Source organism: Dryobates pubescens, chromosome 8 (genome assembly GCF_014839835.1).
Source record: "Dryobates pubescens isolate bDryPub1 chromosome 8, bDryPub1.pri, whole genome shotgun sequence".
NCBI classification, from domain to species: domain Eukaryota; kingdom Metazoa; phylum Chordata; class Aves; order Piciformes; family Picidae; genus Dryobates; species Dryobates pubescens.
The window spans coordinates 1,277,374-1,297,528 of NC_071619.1; the positions used below are offsets into that span (position 1 = coordinate 1,277,374).

The 20,155-nt window shown below is 47.8% G+C and overlaps 2 protein-coding genes across 3 annotated transcripts in view; both read left to right on the top strand.

The window, feature by feature from the left end:
* Positions 1-1,378: 1,378 nt before the first annotated feature.
* Positions 1,379-13,840, top strand: NSMCE4A (NSE4 homolog A, SMC5-SMC6 complex component). Its single transcript, XM_009910413.2, has 11 exons — positions 1,379-1,578; positions 3,062-3,142; positions 3,681-3,811; positions 5,275-5,426; positions 7,428-7,527; positions 8,944-9,034; positions 9,528-9,622; positions 10,957-11,005; positions 12,061-12,152; positions 13,076-13,167; positions 13,658-13,840. Exons 1-10 carry the CDS (start codon positions 1,473-1,475, stop codon positions 13,157-13,159), a joined length of 981 nt encoding a protein of 326 aa, XP_009908715.1. The 5' UTR covers positions 1,379-1,472; the 3' UTR covers positions 13,160-13,167; positions 13,658-13,840.
* Positions 13,841-14,824: 984 nt separating this feature from the next.
* The window catches only part of ATE1 (arginyltransferase 1), an 85,197-nt gene continuing 79,866 nt past the window's right edge, over positions 14,825-20,155 (top strand). For both annotated transcript variants that reach the window (XM_054163506.1, XM_054163507.1), the window contains exons 1-5: positions 14,825-15,036; positions 16,500-16,563; positions 16,914-16,976; positions 17,829-17,932; positions 19,570-19,860. In XM_054163506.1, coding sequence (XP_054019481.1) covers positions 14,934-15,036; positions 16,500-16,563; positions 16,914-16,976; positions 17,829-17,932; positions 19,570-19,860 — 625 coding nt within the window. In that variant the 5' untranslated portion in view covers positions 14,825-14,933. The remainder of the gene's footprint in view (positions 15,037-16,499; positions 16,564-16,913; positions 16,977-17,828; positions 17,933-19,569; positions 19,861-20,155) is intronic.

Consider the following 20,155-nt stretch of genomic DNA (forward strand, 5'->3'; position numbering starts at 1 on the left):
GAGTGGCTGGAGAGTGGCCAGGCAGAAAGGGGCCTGGGGGTACTGGTTGACAGCAGCTAAACATGAGCCTGCAGTGTGCCCAGGTGGCCAAGAAGGCCAATGTCATCCTGGCCTGCATCAGGAACAGTGTGGCCAACAGGAGCAGGGAGGTCATTCTGCCCCTGTACACTGCACTGGTTAGGCCACACCTTGAGTCCTGTGTCCAGTTCTGGGCTCCTCAGGTTAGGAAAGATGTTGAGATGCTGGAAGGTGTCCAGAGAAGGGCAACAAAGCTGGGGAGGGGTCTGGAGCACAGCCCTGTGAGGAGAGGCTGAGGGAGCTGGGGTTGCTTAGCCTGGAGGAGGCTCAGGGGAGACCTTCTTGCTCTCCACAACTCCCTGAAGGGAGGTTGTAGCCAGGTGAGGGTTGGTCTCTTCTCGCAGGCACCCAGCACCAGAACAAGAGGACACAGTCTCAAGCTGTGCCAGGGGACGTTCAGGCTGGATGTTAGGAAGAAATTCTTCCCAGCAAGAGAGATTGGCCATTGGGATGTGCTGCCCAGGGAGGTGGTGGAGTCCCCATCCCTGGAGGTGTTTAAGAGGGGACTGGATGAGGCATTGGTGCCACGTTCTGGTTGATCAGCTAGGGTTGGGTGATCAGTTGGACTTGGTGATCTTGGAGGTCTCTTCCAACCTGGCTGATTCTGTGGTTCTGTGACTCCACCACCGCCCTGGGCAGACCATCCCAGTGCTGGACAGCCCTTTCAGTGCAGAATGTTGGAGAAGGTGAGATGGAAGCCCTGCTACCACTCGGCTCCTGATCACATTCCCACTCCTTATGGAGGTGAAAGTTGTAGGGCTGTTCTGCTCAGTCTTACAGGGAGCTGATAAAAGCCATGAAGGAAGAAGTCCCGCCTCGGGCCTCCCTTTTCGGATCTCTCGGAGCCTGATCCGGAACAGGCACGGCTGGTGCCGGGGCGAGCCGAGGTGCGCTGCCTGCGAGCGGCCAGCGGTGGCTGGTCTGACCCGGTACGGGGTCGCCGTCGCCTCACCAGCGGAGCCCCCACCGCGTCAGACAGCGCCCGCAGCCTCCCACTCATCCCGCCCCGACAGCGCCCTCCGGCGGCGGCGGCGGTCACAGCGGCCGCTCCTGCGCGGGCCGCGGCGGCCGTGGCCTCGCCCCTCGGCTCCGCCTCCTCCCGTCCCGGCCGATTTGGGCCTCCCGGGCCGCCGTCGCGACCGGTAGCGGCATCTCTGCGCCCTTGTCGCCTTCCGCGGGGCCGGGCTGCGGCCTCCCGGGGCTGCCGCCTCCCGCTTCTCTTCGCGGCGGGTCGGGAAGGCCCGGGGCGTCGCCCAGCGATGTCGAAGGGGACCGGAAAGGCGGATCGCTCCCTCTCGAACACGGAGAGCAGCATCCTCTCGCAGCCGTCCACCTCGAGTAACGGCGCCGTGCCCCTGCATGGGCGGCTATGGGAGGGGGAAGAGCCGGAGGCGATGGACGAACAGCTCAGGCGGCCGGGGGGCGCCGAGGGCGCCGGCGACGAGCGCAGCAGGAGGATGATCCGAAACCAGTACCGGGAGCTCATCTCCAGCGTGCAGCGTAAGCCCGGGGTGCGGCTCTCCGGAGCGGCAGCGGCGTTCCGCCGGCGGGGTGCCTCTGTCCCGCGCGGTGGGGGCCGGGGCAGCCGGTTAGGTGCCGGCCTGATGGTTTGTCGTGGCTCCTCGCTTGAGCAGCTTGTAAAGCTTTCGTGGAGCTCCTAAGTTCCTTGTCCTGCTGAAATGCTGGGCCTGTGGTCAGGCCGGAGTTCGTCTCCCTGGAAGCGTTTGCACTCGCAGAGCAGGGTTATCGGGGACTGATCTGCACTCTGCCTGTCTGACCGCATGGTTACAGCGGGGCTGTCTGCTTTGGACCTGGAAATACGCTGAAAGCCTTCAGTTTTGTGTTCGTGCTATTTGAGCTTTTAGTTTAAAACTGCAGGTACCAGCATCTCGAATGTGTCCGGAGGAGGGCAACAAAGCTGGGGAGGGGTCTGGAGCACAGCCCTGGGAGGAGAGGCTGAGGGAGCTGGGGTCGCTTAGCCTGGAGAAGAGGAGGCTCTGGGGAGACCTTCTTGCTCTCTACAACTCCCTGAAGGGAGGTTGTAGCCAGGTGGGGGTTGGTCTCTTCTCCCAGGCACCCAGCACCAGAATGAGAGGACACAGTCTCAAGCTGTGCCAGGGGAGGTTTAGGCTGGAGGTTAGGAAGAAGTTCTTCATGGAAAGAGAGATTGGCCATTGGGATGTGCTGCCCAGGGAGTCACCATCACTGGAGGTGTTTAAGAAGAACCTGGATGAGGCACTTGGTGCCATGGTCTGGTTGATTAGATGGTGTTGGGAGATAGAATCATAGAATCAATAAGGTGGGGAAAGACCTTGGAGATCATCAAGTCCAACCTAATACCTGACACCTTCTGACAACTAAACCATGGCATTGAAGTAAAATGTAAAATTACTACTTCAAACTGATGTGATGTCCTCTCCTATGAGGACAGAGTGAGGGAGTTGGGGCTCTTCAGTCTGGAGAAGAGAAGGCTCCCAGGAGACCTTATTGTGGCCTTCCAGTATCTGAAGGGGGCTACAAGAAAGCTGGGGAGGGACTTTTGAGGGTGTCAGGGAGTGATAGGACTGGGGGGGATGGAGCAAAACTGGAAATGGGTAGAGTCAGATTGAATGTTAGGAAGAAGTTCCTCCCCATGAGGGTGGTGAGAGCCTGGCACAGGTTGCCTAGGGAGGTGGTGGAAGCCTCATCCCTGGAGGTGTTTGCAGCCAGGCTGGATGTGGCTGTGAGCAACCTGCTGTAGTGTGAGGTGTCCCTGGCCGTGGCAGGGGGCTTGGAACTGGCTGATCCTTGAGGTCCTTTCCAAGCCACAACAATAAAAGCTAGCATACATAATCTTGCAATTTAACATACTAGAACTGTGTGCTGTATCTGTGTGTTAGATGGGCTATGAACCAGCCACTTTTGCTTAAGGTGTAAGTAGGTATTTCTGGATGCTCCTATAGGTAAGTAATTTAGGATTTCATTTGTGTTCCTCCCCCCCCAGAAAATCGTGAGGATATGCTGAGTTCAAAAACCAACAGGCTGACAGAAGCTTTGGAAGAAGCCAATAAACTGTTTAGTGGAGGTAAGACATACTCTGTGGCCCTTATGTGTTTGCTTGACAGTTGGCTAAGTATGAGGCAATGATGCCTTGCAAAGGGCAAAAGAATGAAGCTGAGGTCCACTTACTTCATCAGAATTGTGAAAGGGTAACGTGAAGTAGGCATGTTTAGTTGAAAAGGAATTGTTGGAACCAGCTGATGTGGGAAAATAAATATCATTACTTCAGTGTTTATTTGTGCTTAGAAATCCTCCTTGCTCCAGCTTGGCTCCAGAGCAGGACATGTAAGTAGTAGCTGTTCCACATGTCAGTGTAGAGGGGACCACTTCGCTTGGAGATGGGGAACGTGCCAGGGAAAACTGCATTCGATTTCCTAAGACAATGTGCTGGTTTGCCACCTTTGCCTTTGTCGGTGTCATCCTCTCCTTTTCTTTCTCTTCTGATGCAAATGTTGTTGTAAGGATGGAGTAAAAGAGTCTGTCTGTACCCAGCAGAGTGAGTCTGCCAAATGTCTTTCTCTTTTGGACACTTTCACCCTGCCATTCCATCTTCCCTGTAACAGTTTCCCGTGCGCGAGAGGCGGCGCTGGACGCCCAGTTTCTTGTCTTAGCATCGAATCTAGGAAAGGAGAAAGCCAACGAGTTGCACTCTGAGATGACATCATTTGATTCACTGGTGTTTGCAGAAGACTTGGTAAGTCTCAGACTCTCCATCTGCCAACAGTTTGCTAGAGGTTTGTAGCCTGTTTGTTACAGAATCGTGAGGTAAAGGCTCAGATGGTCAGGGGCTACGTGACGATCGTGGTGGAATTCAGCACTCTTCCTGTGAGTTTCTTTGATTGGTGACAGTAACCAGAACACTAATTGTTTTAAACTAAGTGCTGAGTGTTTCCAGAATGCACAGGCAAAAACTTGAGTTGAAATGTGAACATTTCCCCTTCTCATTGTTGCATTGCTTCTACTTCATGTCAGTTCTGTGAACACAAACTTGAACACAGGTTTCACCTCGACATGAGAAGAAATTTCTTTACAGTGAGGGTGATGGAGCCCTGGAGCAGGCTGCTCAGGGAGTCCTTCTCTGGAGACTTTCCAACCCCACCTGGATGCATTCCTGTGTGGATTCCCCTGGGTGACCCTGCTTTTGGCAGGGGGCTTTGCCTCGATGATCTCTGCAGGTCCCTTCCAACCTCTGAGGTTCTGTGATTCATGCTCTTAAGGTAGTCCTGAGCCTTTTTTCTTTTTTTACCACACAGTTTTGTGGTGTCCTAGGAGCTGAGTAGTTTCTTTAATCTGTCCCTGCTCTGGTTTTGGGTGGAGTTCTGAAGGCCAAGTGTGCTGCTGCCACATTGTGTCACTGGCATGAAAGGGGACTTTGGAATGTGCCTCCCAGGGAGGTGGTGGAGTCCCCATCCCCGGAGGTGTTTAGGAAGAGCCTGGCTGAGGCACTTGGTGCCATGGTTTAGTTGATCAGATGGTGTTGGGTGCTAGGTTGGCCTTGATGATCTCAAAGGTCTTTTCCAGCCTGGTTAATTCTATTCTATTGCTTGCATGCTTTCAGATTTGGCATGTTTGTTTCTTTGTACTGCCACTACGTGGAAGAGTCAGTTCAGAAGAGCTTTGAAGCAGATTGGATTTTTTTTCTTCACCCTCCCTGAATATTTTCTCCTATGTTACAGCAGACTAATAAGGAGTCAGAATCTTTGGTCAAGTGTGGAGTGTTGCAATGCAAAACCCATACCAAGTTCAGTTGTTTTATTGGAGGTTTTCCTGGGCAAGTCTGGGTTGGTGCATACAGGGATTGGGCCAAGTGACTTCACAGTATTTGAGAAGCTTGGCTTCCTGGATGTGTGTGGTGCTCAAACTCGGACACCTGGGCTTTATAGTACAGTTTAAGTAATGCTTTGCTGCATCATCAGAATGTAGGCTGAACCCTCTAAAAATATCACTTTATTTACCTCTAGCTCTCTTATTTTCATTGCTTGCTAGTCCATGCTGTGTCCAAGTCTGTATGTGAGTGTTTCTGTTTTCACAGCATCTTCAGGAAAGTCAAGGTTGTTCTGCAGTGATATGAAATGTTAACCTCCCCATAATGCAGTATAAATCCAGTGGTATTTCTCCTCAGTGAATTTTCACTGCAGCTTTTTGCTTCTTTTGTAGCTGACCTTCATGGGCATAAATCGCATCGAAGGACAAGGAGATGAGAGTGAGTCTGAGGATGCTCCAAGTGGCTATTTACCTCAGAATGCCTGGCATAAACTGGGAGCAGAATCAGAAAAGTACTTCAGAAGAGCACCTTGTTTTCACTACATGTAAGTTTATTTAAGGAAATAGTGTGTACTGCAGCACAAACTGATGGCCTTCATTGATTCTTATCTTTAATGCCCTGGGGCTGCAGAGTGTCAACAAGAACTTCTGTGTGGCCTCCCTTCTTATGGTGCAGTGAACTCCTTGTCTCCAGAATATTCTGAAATACTGCTTTCTTTGCTTTTGATTTGGCTGGGTTACAAAATAATAGCACTTATGTCTAACAGATAGCAAGATAGTCTTGCTATACCTGTTTCACACCTCAACCAGTAGAAGTGGTCCTCTTTTCCTTTAGAACCTGATCTTCCCTCATCTTTCCCTCCTTGCACAAGCTGCAGTCAGGATCATGAGCAGAGGGATCTCTGGGACTTTTTTCCTCTCTTTCCCTGGTTGTTGTGGGAGGTCAATCTGCCAGGGTCTGTCTATATCTTTTATCTGTTGTATTATCATGAAAAGACCAACAGTAGTTCTTGTACATCTGTGTCAATGAGTTTCTTTTAGACTCTTGCTTTTATTCTGTGCCTGCAGAAGGAATCACCTAATTGCTGGCAAGTGGCCTTAAGTAGGATCAGCATCATCTCTCCTTATGCATAAGCAACCCATTTAGCAAGAGCTTTTTTGGCTGCTGTCAAGTGATCCTTAGTCACTTGGCTTACAGGTAACTCTCCAGCTGAAACCTCTCCATGAAGTCAGACACATACCTTCATAGAATGGTTTGGGCTGGAAGGGACCTTAAAGATCAACTAGTTCTGACCCCCCTGGCACTGTCAGGGACACCTTCCACTAGACCAGGTTGTTGAAGGCCACTTGTCAGCCTACAAGTAGCAGAATCTACTGCAGTGAAGTTACCAACAGTAGAACTGACAGAGTATTGTTCAGTTCTCTCTGCTCTTGGGCTTGTTCTACTCCCCAGAAAGTGTCATTGCAGTTGTCAGAAAGTTGCTGAATATAACAACTTGATCATATAATATCTGACATTTAATGTGAGACAACTGAGATCTTTCAAACTCATGTTTGCATTCCTGAGCTGTAAACTCTAAATGATGTTTTCTAGTAATTTGTATGATCTGAAGACAAGAGTGCAAGAAGAAAGACTTTGATTTCTCATTGGTTCCATTTTGTCATCAAGCAATGAGGGAACTTCTTTTGATTGAGGATACAGGAATATTCACAAAGTGTTACTTTTAAATTAGGAAGTGTACTTCTCAGGTTAGGAAGACAGCTGCTCCCCATCTGTTCTTGCCTGAGGCCTCAGTTGTTTGGTGGGTTTTGGTTGGGTTTCTTTTTCCTGCTCGGTCTCTGACTTCTGAAATCGACTCACAACTGACCTGAGCTAGGGAAATGAATGTGGGTGCCTGCTGATCTAACTTGAATTGAGCCTCAATTCACTCTCCTTTAGGCATCTAATCTGGTGGAGATTCAAGGCAACCAGAGTCAGGAACCTAAGTGCCTTAGGTAGTCAATGGAGAGAGGTGCCAAAATGTAGCAGATGTGTTACACTCACTTTGTTTCACAGGAAGTGTTTGATCTCAGTGCACTGAATGTTCCAGGGATTGACTACAGATTAAAAAGCTGTGGCTTAATTTTGTTTCCTGTTGCAAACATCAACTTGCAGAAAATGAAAAAGAGATGGGGAAAAAAATAGTGTGGAGACAGTTTTCAGGCAGGAAAGTTTGTAATCAATTAAAATGGAGATAATGGAGGATACAAACCATGTGTTCTTTCATTTCTCAACTAGTTTGAAGAAAAGTGCATACAGAGTTTAAAAGGGGGGAAAAAAAGGTTGGAATAATGACATCAAATTTTATACAGCTGTTGATAAAGCTGGCTCGAGGCTGCCAGCATATTTGGAGCAACTTGAGGATGATTGTTTGAGAGGATGCTTTGGGTTTAGGTATCAGTCACCACTTAGCACTTCTTTCAGGAGATCAGCTGCTCAGTGTGTAGATTTCTTAGCTGCAGTGTAAAACATTCTTCCATATATATCTTCTTTTTGTTTTGGTTAGGTTGGGCTCTTTCAAGTCTGATCCTCCTGTGCCGAGGCAACGGATAGAGAGGCAGAAAAAGACAGCAAGAGGGGAAGAGAAACGGGCAATGCCTGCTCAGGTTTGGGAAATGTTATCTTAATTGGTGATTTGTTAAGGCATATTTATTACAAAGGACTTTGCAACCTTTCTGTTTATGTTCTTTTGGGGCTTGAAGTTACCAACTAGAGTACTAAAGCATTCAGACTTCATTATTAGGTGCCTGATTAGTTTTGCTTGGACTGCAGCATTTGACTGAGTGGAAGGAAACAGGATTTCCAGGCTGATTTTGAGTTCAGAAGTGATTGACAGACTGGCTTTGCAAATTCAGATTAACTTACTTGCTCTGAAGCTCATGCCTTTGAAATGAAACAAGAAGAAACTTCTTTACATTAATGTGTGTTCAACTTTAGACATGAGAGTGTCTCAGCAGTGTGTGGCATTTGCACAGAAATGGGGTTGACAGCAGCAAGCTAATTAACTTCCTTGTCCACTGTTTTCCCTGCTTTCTGTTTCACCATTCTTTCTGTCTTTAGCAGAAAGACAAAAGTTTGAGGATACCTACAGGGGTTTATATTTGAAGCTGTCTTCTGGGAAACCTCTGGCTGATACCATCAGTACCTAGTTTGTCTCTTTAAATACTGACCCTAATAATGGTAGAAACTCTTCTGATGCAGTTTGTACTGGGAAGAAGAGACTCTGGAGGGTTTTGAGAGAGTTGCTTCCAGAAGTGACTGTTTTGGGGGGCTTGCTTAGGTAAACACTGGTGATCAGCATTTATCTTAATCTGTGTTAGACACATGGTCATGCAAGAAGCTCTGTAGCTTGCTTTATGGCAAGGTGCTTGAAGGGAAAGTGTTAGCTAACAGGAACTGCACACTGGTTGCTGAGGACTGTACTTGAGCAGTGAATTTGGTGCTTTGCTGATTACAGCATTTGAAGGACAACTTGGAGTACCTTGTGTTACAGCTAAGCTGTGAAATGACAATATTTTGTCCTTTGACTGTGTCAGACCTGATGAGTGATGATCTTACACATAAGCTTAGGTGCCTTTTCTGCAAAGGAGTGAAAGATCTTGATGAACTGCCCTTCCATGCTTAGGAATAAACTCCTTCAGTAAACTCAGACCAGGTACCACTAGGGATAACCCAGTCCTACAGAGTCAGAGGCGTTTTAGTTGGGAAAGACCTCTCAGATGAGATCCAATCATTAATTAGTGGTCACCACTAAATCATGCCCCTCAGCACCACATCCTCAACTACTGGCAAGTGAGCTTAGGCTCAAAGCATGCCAACTGTGGCCTTCCAGTTTGACACTGGAAGGGGGGAATGAATTCCTGAAGCACTTTCTAGGTTGTCTCACATTGGCATAAGTGTGTGGGGTGGAAAGAGAAATTTTTATCCTCTGTGTTGTGTTCCTTAAAGGCCCCTTTCAGATTCTTGTCTTACAACAGTGGTTATTCAAGGTGAAACTGCTTTGGGTTTGTGGTTTTTTTCAGTTGAAAAAGATGGAGGAATCTCATCAAGAGGCTACAGAGAAAGAAGTAGAGAGGATCTTGGGATTACTGCAAACTCACTTTAAAAACGATCGTAAGTAGGATTCAGTTGAAGCTGTTAAAGCATCTGCTGGAGAGGATGAATGCACCTCATCTCCTGCAGTTAGGAGTGGCTAAATGACAGCAACAAAATCAAATGCATGTTCCAAGTAGAAATCTTTAAGATGAAGGATGTATGCTTTGCATTTTTTTATGAACACTCTAACCAGTTGCTGTTCGAGTGCAAAGCAAGTTTCAGTCCTGCCCCCTTCCTCTCGTTAGAGCATGCAGGCTCCAAGAGGCAAGGGAATCGTCAGTGCCTCTCTATGTGGGAGCAGCAGGGGGTGGAAGAGAAGAATATTCTTTAGAAACTTTGTTTCTCTCTGCAGGCAACTGGAAATTGATCGTTGTCACTACATTGACACAGAGTTAGCTGTTGAAAGCAGTGCAGCCTGGCTTGGGTCTGTTGCCATGTGTTAGCTCCCTGCAGACCACCTGTCTGTCTGTTTGTTTGTTGTTTAACACCTCCCTTTCTTTCCCACCTCCAGCTGATACACCCATTTCCTTCTTTGATCTTGTGGTTGATCCAAACTCTTTTGCACGGACTGTGGAAAACATCTTTCATGTTTCCTTCATCATAAGGGTAAGGCATGACCTGTTCTTCAAATCTTCTTCTTACACCTTGGAACTCTCTACAAATACTGAGTTTTATGGCTTGGGTGCTAACAGATGAGGATTTCAAACGTTAGGGATCCTGATTTGTTTTCTACAGTCTGGGATATTTTGGTAGTTGAACTAAAAGAAAACAGTTACAGACTAATTGGTTTGGGGTATTTTTTGTTATTAACTTTTTCAGCTATAGTCAATTTAGCCCAATGTGGTAGGTTGAGAGAGGGCTTAGCTCTCCCTCCTCCACAGAGTAAGAAACCACACCTAGCCCAGTCGAAGGAGCAAAGCTATATATTTACAAGCATATATGGAAAGCAGGTTATATATAACACAATATATAGAGGTATTTACAATATATACACAGAAATATACAGCAAAGAGAAATAACACAACAAAAATCCCTCCCCAGGGAGGGATCCCCTCCCTGTAACCCCCTCTCTCCCCCCCTACCTCCCCTTTTTAACCAAAAAGGGGTTAGAGAGAAAGAAAGGCAAGTTATTAAGGGAAAGACTTGTTAGTAAGCTTCAGAAGCCCATGCAGGATTAGTTTTTGCTTATCTGAAGGCCAGCTCCAGCAGTTTGCAGAGAGAGCAGGCAGGGAGAACAGGCTGAAACCCACACGCTCCCCCAACTCCCAAACCAAACTGCACACTGAGGAAAAAAATTCCAACTGCTCCCTCCACAATCTAAAGTTGCATTTTGTCTATCCACCAATGAAATTCGTTTAGAGTATCAGAATGTTTTGGTTCTAGTACCGAAAACATTTAGCCAGTGTCTCAGCACTGCTTGTTCTTAAAGGCACAGCCTCAAACGGTCACACCCAAAAAAATAAAGCTGTCAATACGGTTCTGAAAAGGATTCCAGCTCACATTAGTTTAGATAACAGAAGTCAGTGAGTATAGAAGAGTTCTTGAGGTGGAAGCAAAGCAGTGCAGTGTTTTAACTTCACTTTGAACCTGCAGGTTTGCATTTCAAACTATGCTTAGTTTGTCAAATAAAATGAACTTTGGGAGAGAGAACTTGCACAGACACTCGCATGTTTGTCCTGAGCTCAGACTCTGAAGGGCTAACTCAATATTTAATGAATAGCAATAATACTAACTTTTTAACTTAACATTTGTTACAGGGCACTTGGTAAATGTTGAATCATATCAGCTGTGTTCTTTATGAATAAGAGACACCTGGAAATAATTCTTCTTGTGGTTGCCAGTTAAGATTCTTTAGCTGTTTGTGATTATATGACTTAAAAATAAGAAGTAGTCTGTTCTCCTAACTAACTTCTGGCATTTTAAATGCTGTTCTCTTCCAGGATGGCTTTGCAAGAATAAAGCTGGATGATGATAAATTGCCAATGATAGGTAAAATTCTGCTTTAAAAGACTACAATAATTCTTATTGCAACACTGAAAAGTAGCTGCATGCTAGGTGTTCACAAGGTGTTAGGTATGTTCTCAGCTGCAAGAGCAGAGATTTGGGGATGTGCAGAGTATCATGTATGGCCAGCAGGTTGAGGGAGGTTCCTCTCCCCCTCTACTCTGCCCTAGTGAGGCTACATCTGGAGTACTGGCTACAAGTCTGAGCTTACCAGTTGAAGAGAGACAAGGAACTACTGGAAAGAGTCCAGTGGAAGGCTGCAAAAATGATGAGGAGAGCCTGGGAGACCTGGGGCTGTTTAGCCTAGAGAAGACCAAGTAGGGCTCTTATATCTGAAGAGCAAGTATCAGGAGGGTGGGACCAGACTGGTGCCCAGAGGAAGTTCCACCAAAACATAAGGAAAAACCCCTTTCCTGTAAGGGTGCCAGCCTGCCCAGAGGGGTTGTGGAGTCTTCTTTCAAAGCCCTCTGGATGTGATCCTCTGCAGAGTGATCTAGGTGAAGCTGCTTTAGCTCAGGGTTGGTCTAGATGATCTCCAGAGGTCTTTTCCAGCCCCTACCATTGTGTGAGTCTGTGTAATGAAAGGCATGAAGAGTTTCAGGAGAGGAACTGGAACGATTTGAGTCTCTAAATATTAAACTGTGGCAAGAGGCCATTATACTGATCCATATGACTCAATTCTGTGACTAGAAATAAATGGCTAGTATCTGGCCTTTAAGTGATATTTTAGCTAATAAAAGGAAGTCTCCTTTGTCTCTCTTGGTTGGGAATTGCTGCCTCTTTGAGACAGCTGAAAAGGGGATGCCATGCTAGGTATGAGGCCTTTGGTTTTCGTTCCCACAGGATACCAGTGGTACTAAGACTTTGGTGGGATTTCTAAATTTTTAGGAGGTAAGCCTCAAATTTCTTAAGTATATGGTACAGGCTTTTGATAGAGGTGAGCTCAGAGGAGCATGTGTCACTGATCTGCTTTTTAAGAAGCTTTTGTGCTCCTGGAGGAAAGTGCCTTTACAAATGTGCAAACACTGTGTTTGGAACAGAGCCTACAAAAGAAAATGAGAGAAAGGGGAATGAACACAACACTGGAGCACGGAACCAGGTTGTCCTATCTCTGAGCCATCAAGAATGGAAGGTACAGTACATAGCACTTAATACTTCTGAAGAGGTCAGATTGCATCCAAGAGCTGTGCTGTTGTGTATTGAGGATAGGTGTTTCTGCAAATGTTAGTGCTATGTCAGCATAGGGTATGGATTGCGGAACAATCACAAATCTGATGAATGCTTTCAGCTGGAAGGTAACTGGGATAGCAATTTCATCTTTGATCCTCAAAGCCTGGTCAGTTTAAGTGCCTTTAAGGCTTAGTGACTTGCATTTACTGTTTATGTCACAGTTTTACATGAGGACTGAGTAAGTGCAGAGTTTTTCTTCCCTTGTATAGGATACATCCTTTTAGAAGGGAAGTTCTCCATACAATTTCCTCATAAGAAATCATAGACAGAAAGTTTTTAGCACATAGCAGGAAGATGATCAGAGGGTTGGAGAACCTCCCCTGTGTGGGGACAAGCTATGAGAGATGGAGCTGTTCAGCCTGGAGAAGTCTCTAGGGAGACCTTATAGCAGCCTTCCAGAGCCTGAAAGAGGCTTACAAGGAAGCCAAGAAGGGACTTCTGACAAGGGCTTGCACTGTTGGGATGAGGGGGAATGGATTAAAGCTTGACAAGGGTAGACTTAGGCTGGATATTTAGGAAGAAACTCTTTAAGGGTGAGGAGACACTGGAACAGGTTGCTCAGGTAGGTTGTGGATGTCCCCTCCCTGGATGAGGCCTTGAGCAAGCTGGGCTGGTGGGAGGTGTCCCTGCCTATGGCAGGCAGGTTGGAAGTAGATGATCTTTAAGGTCCCTTCCAACCCAAACCATTCTATAATTCCTTTGTGTCTCACTCAGAACATGCAGAAGAGACAGTAATAATAGCTCAGTACTTCTCTGGGGGTAACTGCAGTTAAGCTGAAGTGGATCGGCTTTTGTAACTTGCACACTCTTGTCATCCCTAACCAGGAGATTGTGGAAACATATGAAATAACAGAACCCATGATTAGCCCTCCTAGTCACACAGAGGATGATGAAATGGACATAGCTTAATTCTTCAAGTAAGTTCTAATGAATCAGGCTACATAAGGACGTAGTGCATGAATTCCATATGATGTTGGAAGATCTGTGACTTACAAACATAGATAAACCATAAGCAGGGTAACTGTCTGTAGTGTGTCTCTGTTCTCTAGTCTGTATTTCTATATTCATGGGACAAAATGTAATTTAGTCTTCTAAAGAGTAATTAACTGGGAAAAACACCTTTATTTTTACATTTGATGATGAGTTAAGGGATACACTTGACTTGGTTTTTGAAACCTTACTTGGAACGCAGTACTGTCAAGAATCATAGCTTACTTTTGGCACTTTATTTTAACCTCCTGATATTAATAGAGAAATCTGAAGAAGGACTTAGGGAAGCAGGAAGTGAGGACAGCCTGGTTTCCTCAAATCCCTTTTAAAAATAGGGTTGAATTCTTTAATTGTCACAGGAATTTAAGTTCTTAATGCATATTTATGTCTTAACTGTCTTTCTTTCTTTCCCTCTAGGTGCCTTAATGTATTTTTAAATGCTTTCTCTGGAAGATAGTATGTATATATTGTAAAATTAAATCTATTTTTATTGGAATTTGTTGACACTTGATATAAGATACCTTCTTTATACCCATGACACTGTCACAGGGGTTTTACCCTGTGCTTCTATTTATTATGGCTTTGTTTATATAAAGGAGTAAAGTTTACTGACACAAGCTTTCAGGAAAAGGAAATGCTGTCCTTTTCCTCCCAACTCTGTCTTTCAGCCCTTGCCTTTCCCCAGGAGCACCCTGCACATGGAATTTGCATGATTAACCATCTCTGCTATCATAACTGTCTCTAGATCATCTTGGGTGGTGCAGGAGGAATGGATAATGCCTTTCTGTTCTTCCTTTAAAGGAAATCAGGGTTTGGGTTTGGGAACTTGGTCTCAATTACAGATAATTCCTCCTTCCTCACTCGAGCAGGACAGCTCTGTTTAGCCACCACCCCCTTAGGAATCTAAGTACAGTGCACCTCTGTCTCCGGAAAATGCTCTTCAGAGGACCACCGCCTGGAGGTTCTAGGATTTCTCCCTGAAGTAGGCAGGGTTTCTGATTCAGCAGCTGGGGTAGCCGAGGCCTCTGCTGCCCTGCTGCTCGCAGGGGCTCTCCGAGAGGTGATCTGAAGTGATGGAGCCGTGAGGCGTTGCGAGAAGGCAGTTTGGTTGTCTGCGGTCATCTGCACCGAAAGTGACCTCTCTCCTACTCCAACGCTAGCCAACGGGGGCAGGGCGGGTCGGGCATAGCTCGCACCTCTGAGGCGGCAACCTCCACCGGCTTCGCCCCGGCGGGGTCGGGACCGGGCGGGGCGCTGCGGGGCCGAGCCGCAGCGGCGAGCGGGACCGCCGGGCGCCATGCCTGCCGCCGTGGTGGAGTACAAGGGCTGGAAGGAGGGCTACCGCTGCGGCTACTGCTCGTCGGAGCGGGGGAAGGTCTCCGCCGGTAAGCGGCGGGGAGGTTGGACGGGACGGGGCTGCCCGGGCTGCTGCGGCCGGAGCCGAGGGCGGGGGAGCGCGGCCGCCCTCACTAAAGATGGAGGAGCTGGCCGGGCCTGAAGAGAAGCCGCGGCGGCCGCCCGCGGTAAAGATGGCGGTGTCGGCGTTTCCTGTGGGCGCTGCCCGGGTGCTGCCCGCAGCCAAGATGGCGGCGGTTGCGGCTGTTTCCGGGAGTCCCGGGGTGCCGAGTGGGGCGGTGGGCAGGGTGCTGTCCTGAGCCCGGCAGCGGGGCAGGGCGAGGGGGTAGGAGGGGAGATGGCGGCGGCCTGCAGCTCTGCGAGTATCGTCGAATACTTCGGCGGGGAGGATGGCTACCGCTGCGGCTACTGCAAGAACGAGACCGGCAACCTCTCCTATGGTGCGGCCCGGGAGCGGGGAGGGCTGGAGAGGAGCTGTGAGCGGCCGCGCCGGTGCTACCCGGGAAGGGGGCGGTGGGAGGCTGGAGAGCAGCTCCGGGCTGAGGGAGGCCTGCGGGTGAAGGCGGCGGTCCGGAGGTAACCTCCCGCCTCAGTCCTGCCGGGAGCGGGCACTGCCCTGCCCTGCCCTCCGGGGAGTGCCCGAAACCCCTTGCCGTGGGCTTGAGGAAGGGGCCGAGCAGCGCGGGCCTCCGGGGGCAGCCTGCGAGGAGGGACGGGCGCGGTGTGGGGCCGGGGCCGCCGGAGGCCATGGGCTCAGCAGGAAACCTCGCCCCAGGGACTGTTCTAGGAGTTCTCCAGCCAAGGACAAGCCACCACAAATAACGGGAAAGCTTTGTCAAGGATAAAGCGTTTGAATTATTGCTGGCTTAGCGGCTGCACCCTGACTCGGGGGGCAGTTTGTACCTCGCCCGAAGCCCCTTCTCTCGGTGCAGCCCTCCGCCAGGTGCAGCTGCCCTGCCTGACCCGCCACCGCCAGCCGCAGCCCGGTTAATCGCAGATCAGAGCCTGTCTTGTCTGCCTGGCAAGGCTGCAGGGCTCTCAAGCTGTGGCCAGACAAGCGTCCCGCAGCACAGATCAGTGGGAAGCGGGCTCGGTTCTTGGCCCTGGGGAAAAAGTGCCAGTTCGGTGGCTGGGTGCTTGCTCCCCCAGTTTCGGCACCTGGCGAAAGAGTTTGTCTAGCCCAGTGTTTCTGACTGATTTTTGGCAACGTTAAAGAGCAATTTTACTTTGTTCTGTTGGTCTCTGGGAAAGAGAGGAGGTGGAGGGTTGAAGTTTTAAGTTGTGCAGTCAGAGCGATATAGTTCATGGAATCACAGAATTGTCAGGGTTGGAAGGGATCTCAAGGGTCAGCCAGTTCCAACTCCCCTGCAATGGGCAGGGACACCTCACACCACAGCAGGCTGCTCACAGCCACATCCAGCCTGGCTGCAAACACCTCCAGGGATGAGGCTTCCACCACCTCCCTGGGCAACCTGTGCCAGGCTCTCACCACCCTCATGGGGAACAACTTCTTCCTAACATCCAATCTGACTCTACCCATTTCTATTTCTTTTCTATTCCCCCCAGTCCTATCCTTCCCTGACACCCTCAAAAGTCCCTCCCCAGCTTTCTTGTAGCCCCCTGCAGATACTGGAAGGTCACAAGAAGGTTTTCTTGGAGCCTTCTCTTCTCCAGGCTGAGCTGATTGCATCCCAGGATTTATGTCAGGCTTGGTTACTTTTACACTTAATGTGGGTGTTGAAATCAGTAACTTATGGCCCTTAAGAATATGCCAAGTCCTTGGAAAAACCTCTACTGGCAAGTCACCATTAGCTACTTGGATTTATCGTAGTATTTCGGCAGAACTTGTTGTATCTGCAAGCATAACTGTGGGCAGTCAGGTGTGTTACTGTATTTGTTTCAGGTATGTGGGCACATTCAATGACAGTTCAAGATTACCAGGATCTCATAGACAGAGGATGGCGAAGGTAAGCTTAAAATGCCTTGTTATCAGTTGAGGTGCAATGCAGAACCCAGATTTACATGTAGCTCTGTGAAGGCAGCTGGCTTGTTTCCATAAGCAATTGAAACAGAACTGTTTGTCCAGTGCTCTGTGACTTTGTGCAGGGTGACACTGCTGAACAGGAGAATACTTGGTTATTTTAGAAGGACAGTGTTTAATGTAGCTGCAAGAAGCTGAAGAACTTGCTTCTGAGCTTTCATTGCTCACCATGTAATGTTGTGATGCTGTTTGAACTGCAAAGGTTGATCATTTGTTTTGTAGTAGAAGCAACAACAACAACAAAAATCAATACATATTCTTTGTTACTGTTTTTAGAAGTGGAAAATATGTCTACAAACCTATCATGAATCAAACATGTTGTCCTCAATATACAATAAGGTAAGAAGCACAAAGCACACTACTCTGAGGGATTTGAACACTTCAGGTATGTTGACCCATTTGCTTACTGCTTTAAATACACAATGCTTGAAAAGTTTATCTAGTTTTAATGACACTTTGAATAGTAAATGTGTGCTGTAGAGTTTGCACCTAGACACACCAGCAGCTCTCTGGTCTTTTACAATAGAATAAACCAGGCTGGAAGAGACCTTCAAGATCATTGTGTCCAACCTATCATCCAACACCACCTAATCAACTAAACCACACACCCAAGCATCCCATCCAGTCTCCTCCTAAACACCTCCAGGGATGGTGACTCCACCACCTCCCCAGGCAGCACATTCCAATGGGCAGTCTCCTGTGTACCCTTTCCTTTTGGCTCGTGGGTTACAATCCAAAGCAGAGTCCTGTGACTGCTCTCTCACTCTTTGCAGGTGACCCAGTGGGTCTGTGTCCCACAAACACTGCTTTAGGAGCACACATAAGAGAGGCTCCATGGGTGTAAATAATTCTGGATACCCTTTTCCAGCATCAGTAGGTAGTGGCAATGCTGTATCTGAAAGCTGGATCAGTGAATAATTCCCAGAGGTTTAGCCTCCTAGAAAAGCCTTTTTTTATGCACTGCTTTAGGTCCCTTTGGCTGATTTTGGTGATTGTAGTGGTTCTCAAACATGCCATAAAGGATGATTTTATGCAGTACAAGGCAACATATTTTTATTAACTCAAGTGTTGATGTTGTTTCATACAGGGAAACTTGAGAAATAATTGTATGGTGTAATTCTTTTTGAGTGATTCTGAAATAACCTTTCACAAAACAAATGGTGACTTTTTGTTGTCCTTGTTCTTCTTAAGGTGCCAGGCTTTGCATTTTCAGACCTCCAAATCTCATAAGAAAGTTCTGAAGAAAATGTTGAAGTTTATTTCCAAAGGAGATGTTTCAAAAGCAGGGGGTGGAGGTAAGAGATTCTTATGTGTTTGAAAACCAATGCTGATGTCTGAAAGGAGGATCCAGTCCCTGCTGGAGTGACCATAGGGCTAATACACTTTGGATTTTGTGTATAGAGCCTTCTGTAAAGGTCTGGGGAGGCTCATAAAATATTTTTGGGTTGGGAGACCGTTAAAGATCATCTAGTCCACCCCTCTTGCAGTCAGCAGGGACATCTTCAACTCAATCAGGTTGCTCAGAGTCCCATCCAACCTGACCCAGGATGTTTCCAGGGATGGGGCATCTGCTTACCTCTCTGGGCAACCTGTGCTGGTGTTTTACCACCCTCTCTGTAAAATATTTCTTTCTTGCTATCCAGTCTGAATCTCCTCTCTTTTAGTTGAAAGCCATCAGCCCTTATCCTCTTGCAACAGGTTCTGCTAAAGAGTTCATCTTTCTTATAGGCCCCCTTTAAGTACTGTGGGGTTTCCCTGGAGCCTTTGCTTCTCCAGGATGAACAACCCCAATGCTTTCAGCTGTTCTGTGTAGGTTGTGTCTTTACCTTGTGGCTTGGCCTCTGTAGCCCAGAGGCCAAATTGTGCATCTGACTTGCTCTGTTGAAGAATGTCTTTCCTGACTTTCTGCACTCACCAGCTTATTTTTGCCTCCTTCTCTGGGCATGTGTTTACCTTCTAGCTCAGGGCTGTAGAGAATTAGACCCTGTTTTTACCTCTGTCATAAAAGTGATAATTCTGGAGAGGACTAAGCAGGACTGTGAGTGGCAGAGAAAAGGAAGAGGAAGCAGGAAAGGAGAGGTTTCTTCCAGGTGATTGAATAGTCACAGCCCAAACCAACACCAAACCCATCTGCTACCAAATCACTGCTCAGTTACAGAATACAGAATTAACCAGGTTGGAAAAGGCCTTTGAGATCATCAAGTCCAACCTATCACCCAACACCATCTAATCAACTATAGGGCTAGGGGGAATGGAATGAAGCTGGAGGTAGGGAGATTCAGGCTGAATGTGAGGAGGAAGTTCTTCCCCATGAGAGTGGTGAAGCCCTGGAATGGGTTGTCCAGGAAGGTGGTTGAGGCCCCAGCCCTGGAGGCGTTTAAGCCCAGGCTGGATGAGGCTCTGGCCAGCCTGATCTAGTGTGGGGTGTCCCTGCCCATGGCAGGGGGATTGGAACTAGATGATCCTTGTGGTCCCTTCCAACCCTGACTGATACTATGATACTAACTAAACTGTGGCACCAATGCTTCATCCAGTCTCTTCTTAAATGCCTCCAGGGGTGGTGACTCCACCATCTCCCTGGGCAGCCCATTCCAATGGCCAGTTACTCTTGTAGTGGAAATTGTACTGGAATCATTACAATTTGTCCCTTCTGTGTTAGGGTTTTTGGAATCTATTTGTGTGTTGTTGCTTGCTGGAGGTCATGGTGTGAGGTGAGCTGACTGCCCTGTTTCAGTGGAGAAAACCAAACTGTTCTCGTAAATGGGTTGGTGCTAGTATTTAAGGGCCACACGGGAAGCTGTCTGTTTCCAGGCTGCTGAAGACAATCACTTTACCTGTTGGAAAACAGTTGTGAAACTGGAAATGAGCAAAGTGAATTGAGCTGTGGCTCTGCAGAGAGGAGCTCCCTCATGCAGTTCTCGCTTGCTTGCAGAGGAGCCTATGGATGCCCATATCGAGGATGTGGTCGCCTGTGATTTCGCATACAAAAGCGAATCCCACGTCGCTCAGTCTGAGCTGAATCCCTTGAGTCAGTGGATCACACAGAGCATGGATCACACAGAGAAGGTGGAGAATGAAGATGAGGACCCAGGAGAAACAAAAGAAGAGGTGAATGCGCCGGAGGTGGACTCGAGCTCTCCTCAGATAAGTGCGGCTGAAGGCACAGCAGTCCCCGGAGGACCATCACACTCAGCTAAAGTTGGTCATGCACCACCTAAGCCAGGTAGTCACATTTCTGGTAGTAATTGGAATGTCCTGTCATGGTGTCACATACTGTGGAGGTCTTTTATCCTGCCTACTGAATGGCTTCCTTTTAATTCCCTGTGCCCTTCCCAGTGCCTGGTGTGTGAAGTGCGAGGGGCTGCGTGTTCCTTCTTCCCTGAGTTTTGCCTGAAGGTTGCACTGAGGTTTCTTCATTATATGAATTTTTTGGCTGTGTAGTTCTTGAATACCTGTCTGCAGCTGATGGTTGTAGGCTCTTTAGATTGGAATCAGGTCAGTGTGACTGATTCTTGGGA

What these genes read in the sequence shown, in the direction of transcription:
- NSMCE4A (XM_009910413.2), top strand. Translation starts at nt 1,473, where the DNA reads ATGGACGAACAGCTCAGGCGGCCGGGGGGCGCCGAGGGCGCCGGCGAC. An exon ending in GCTCATCTCCAGCGTGCAGC is followed by an intron (nt 1,579 to 3,061) that starts GTAAGCCCGGGG and finishes CTCCCCCCCCAG; the next exon opens with AAAATCGTGAGGATATGCTG. An exon ending in TGAGCCATCAAGAATGGAAG is followed by an intron (nt 12,153 to 13,075) that starts GTACAGTACATA and finishes ATCCCTAACCAG; the next exon opens with GAGATTGTGGAAACATATGA.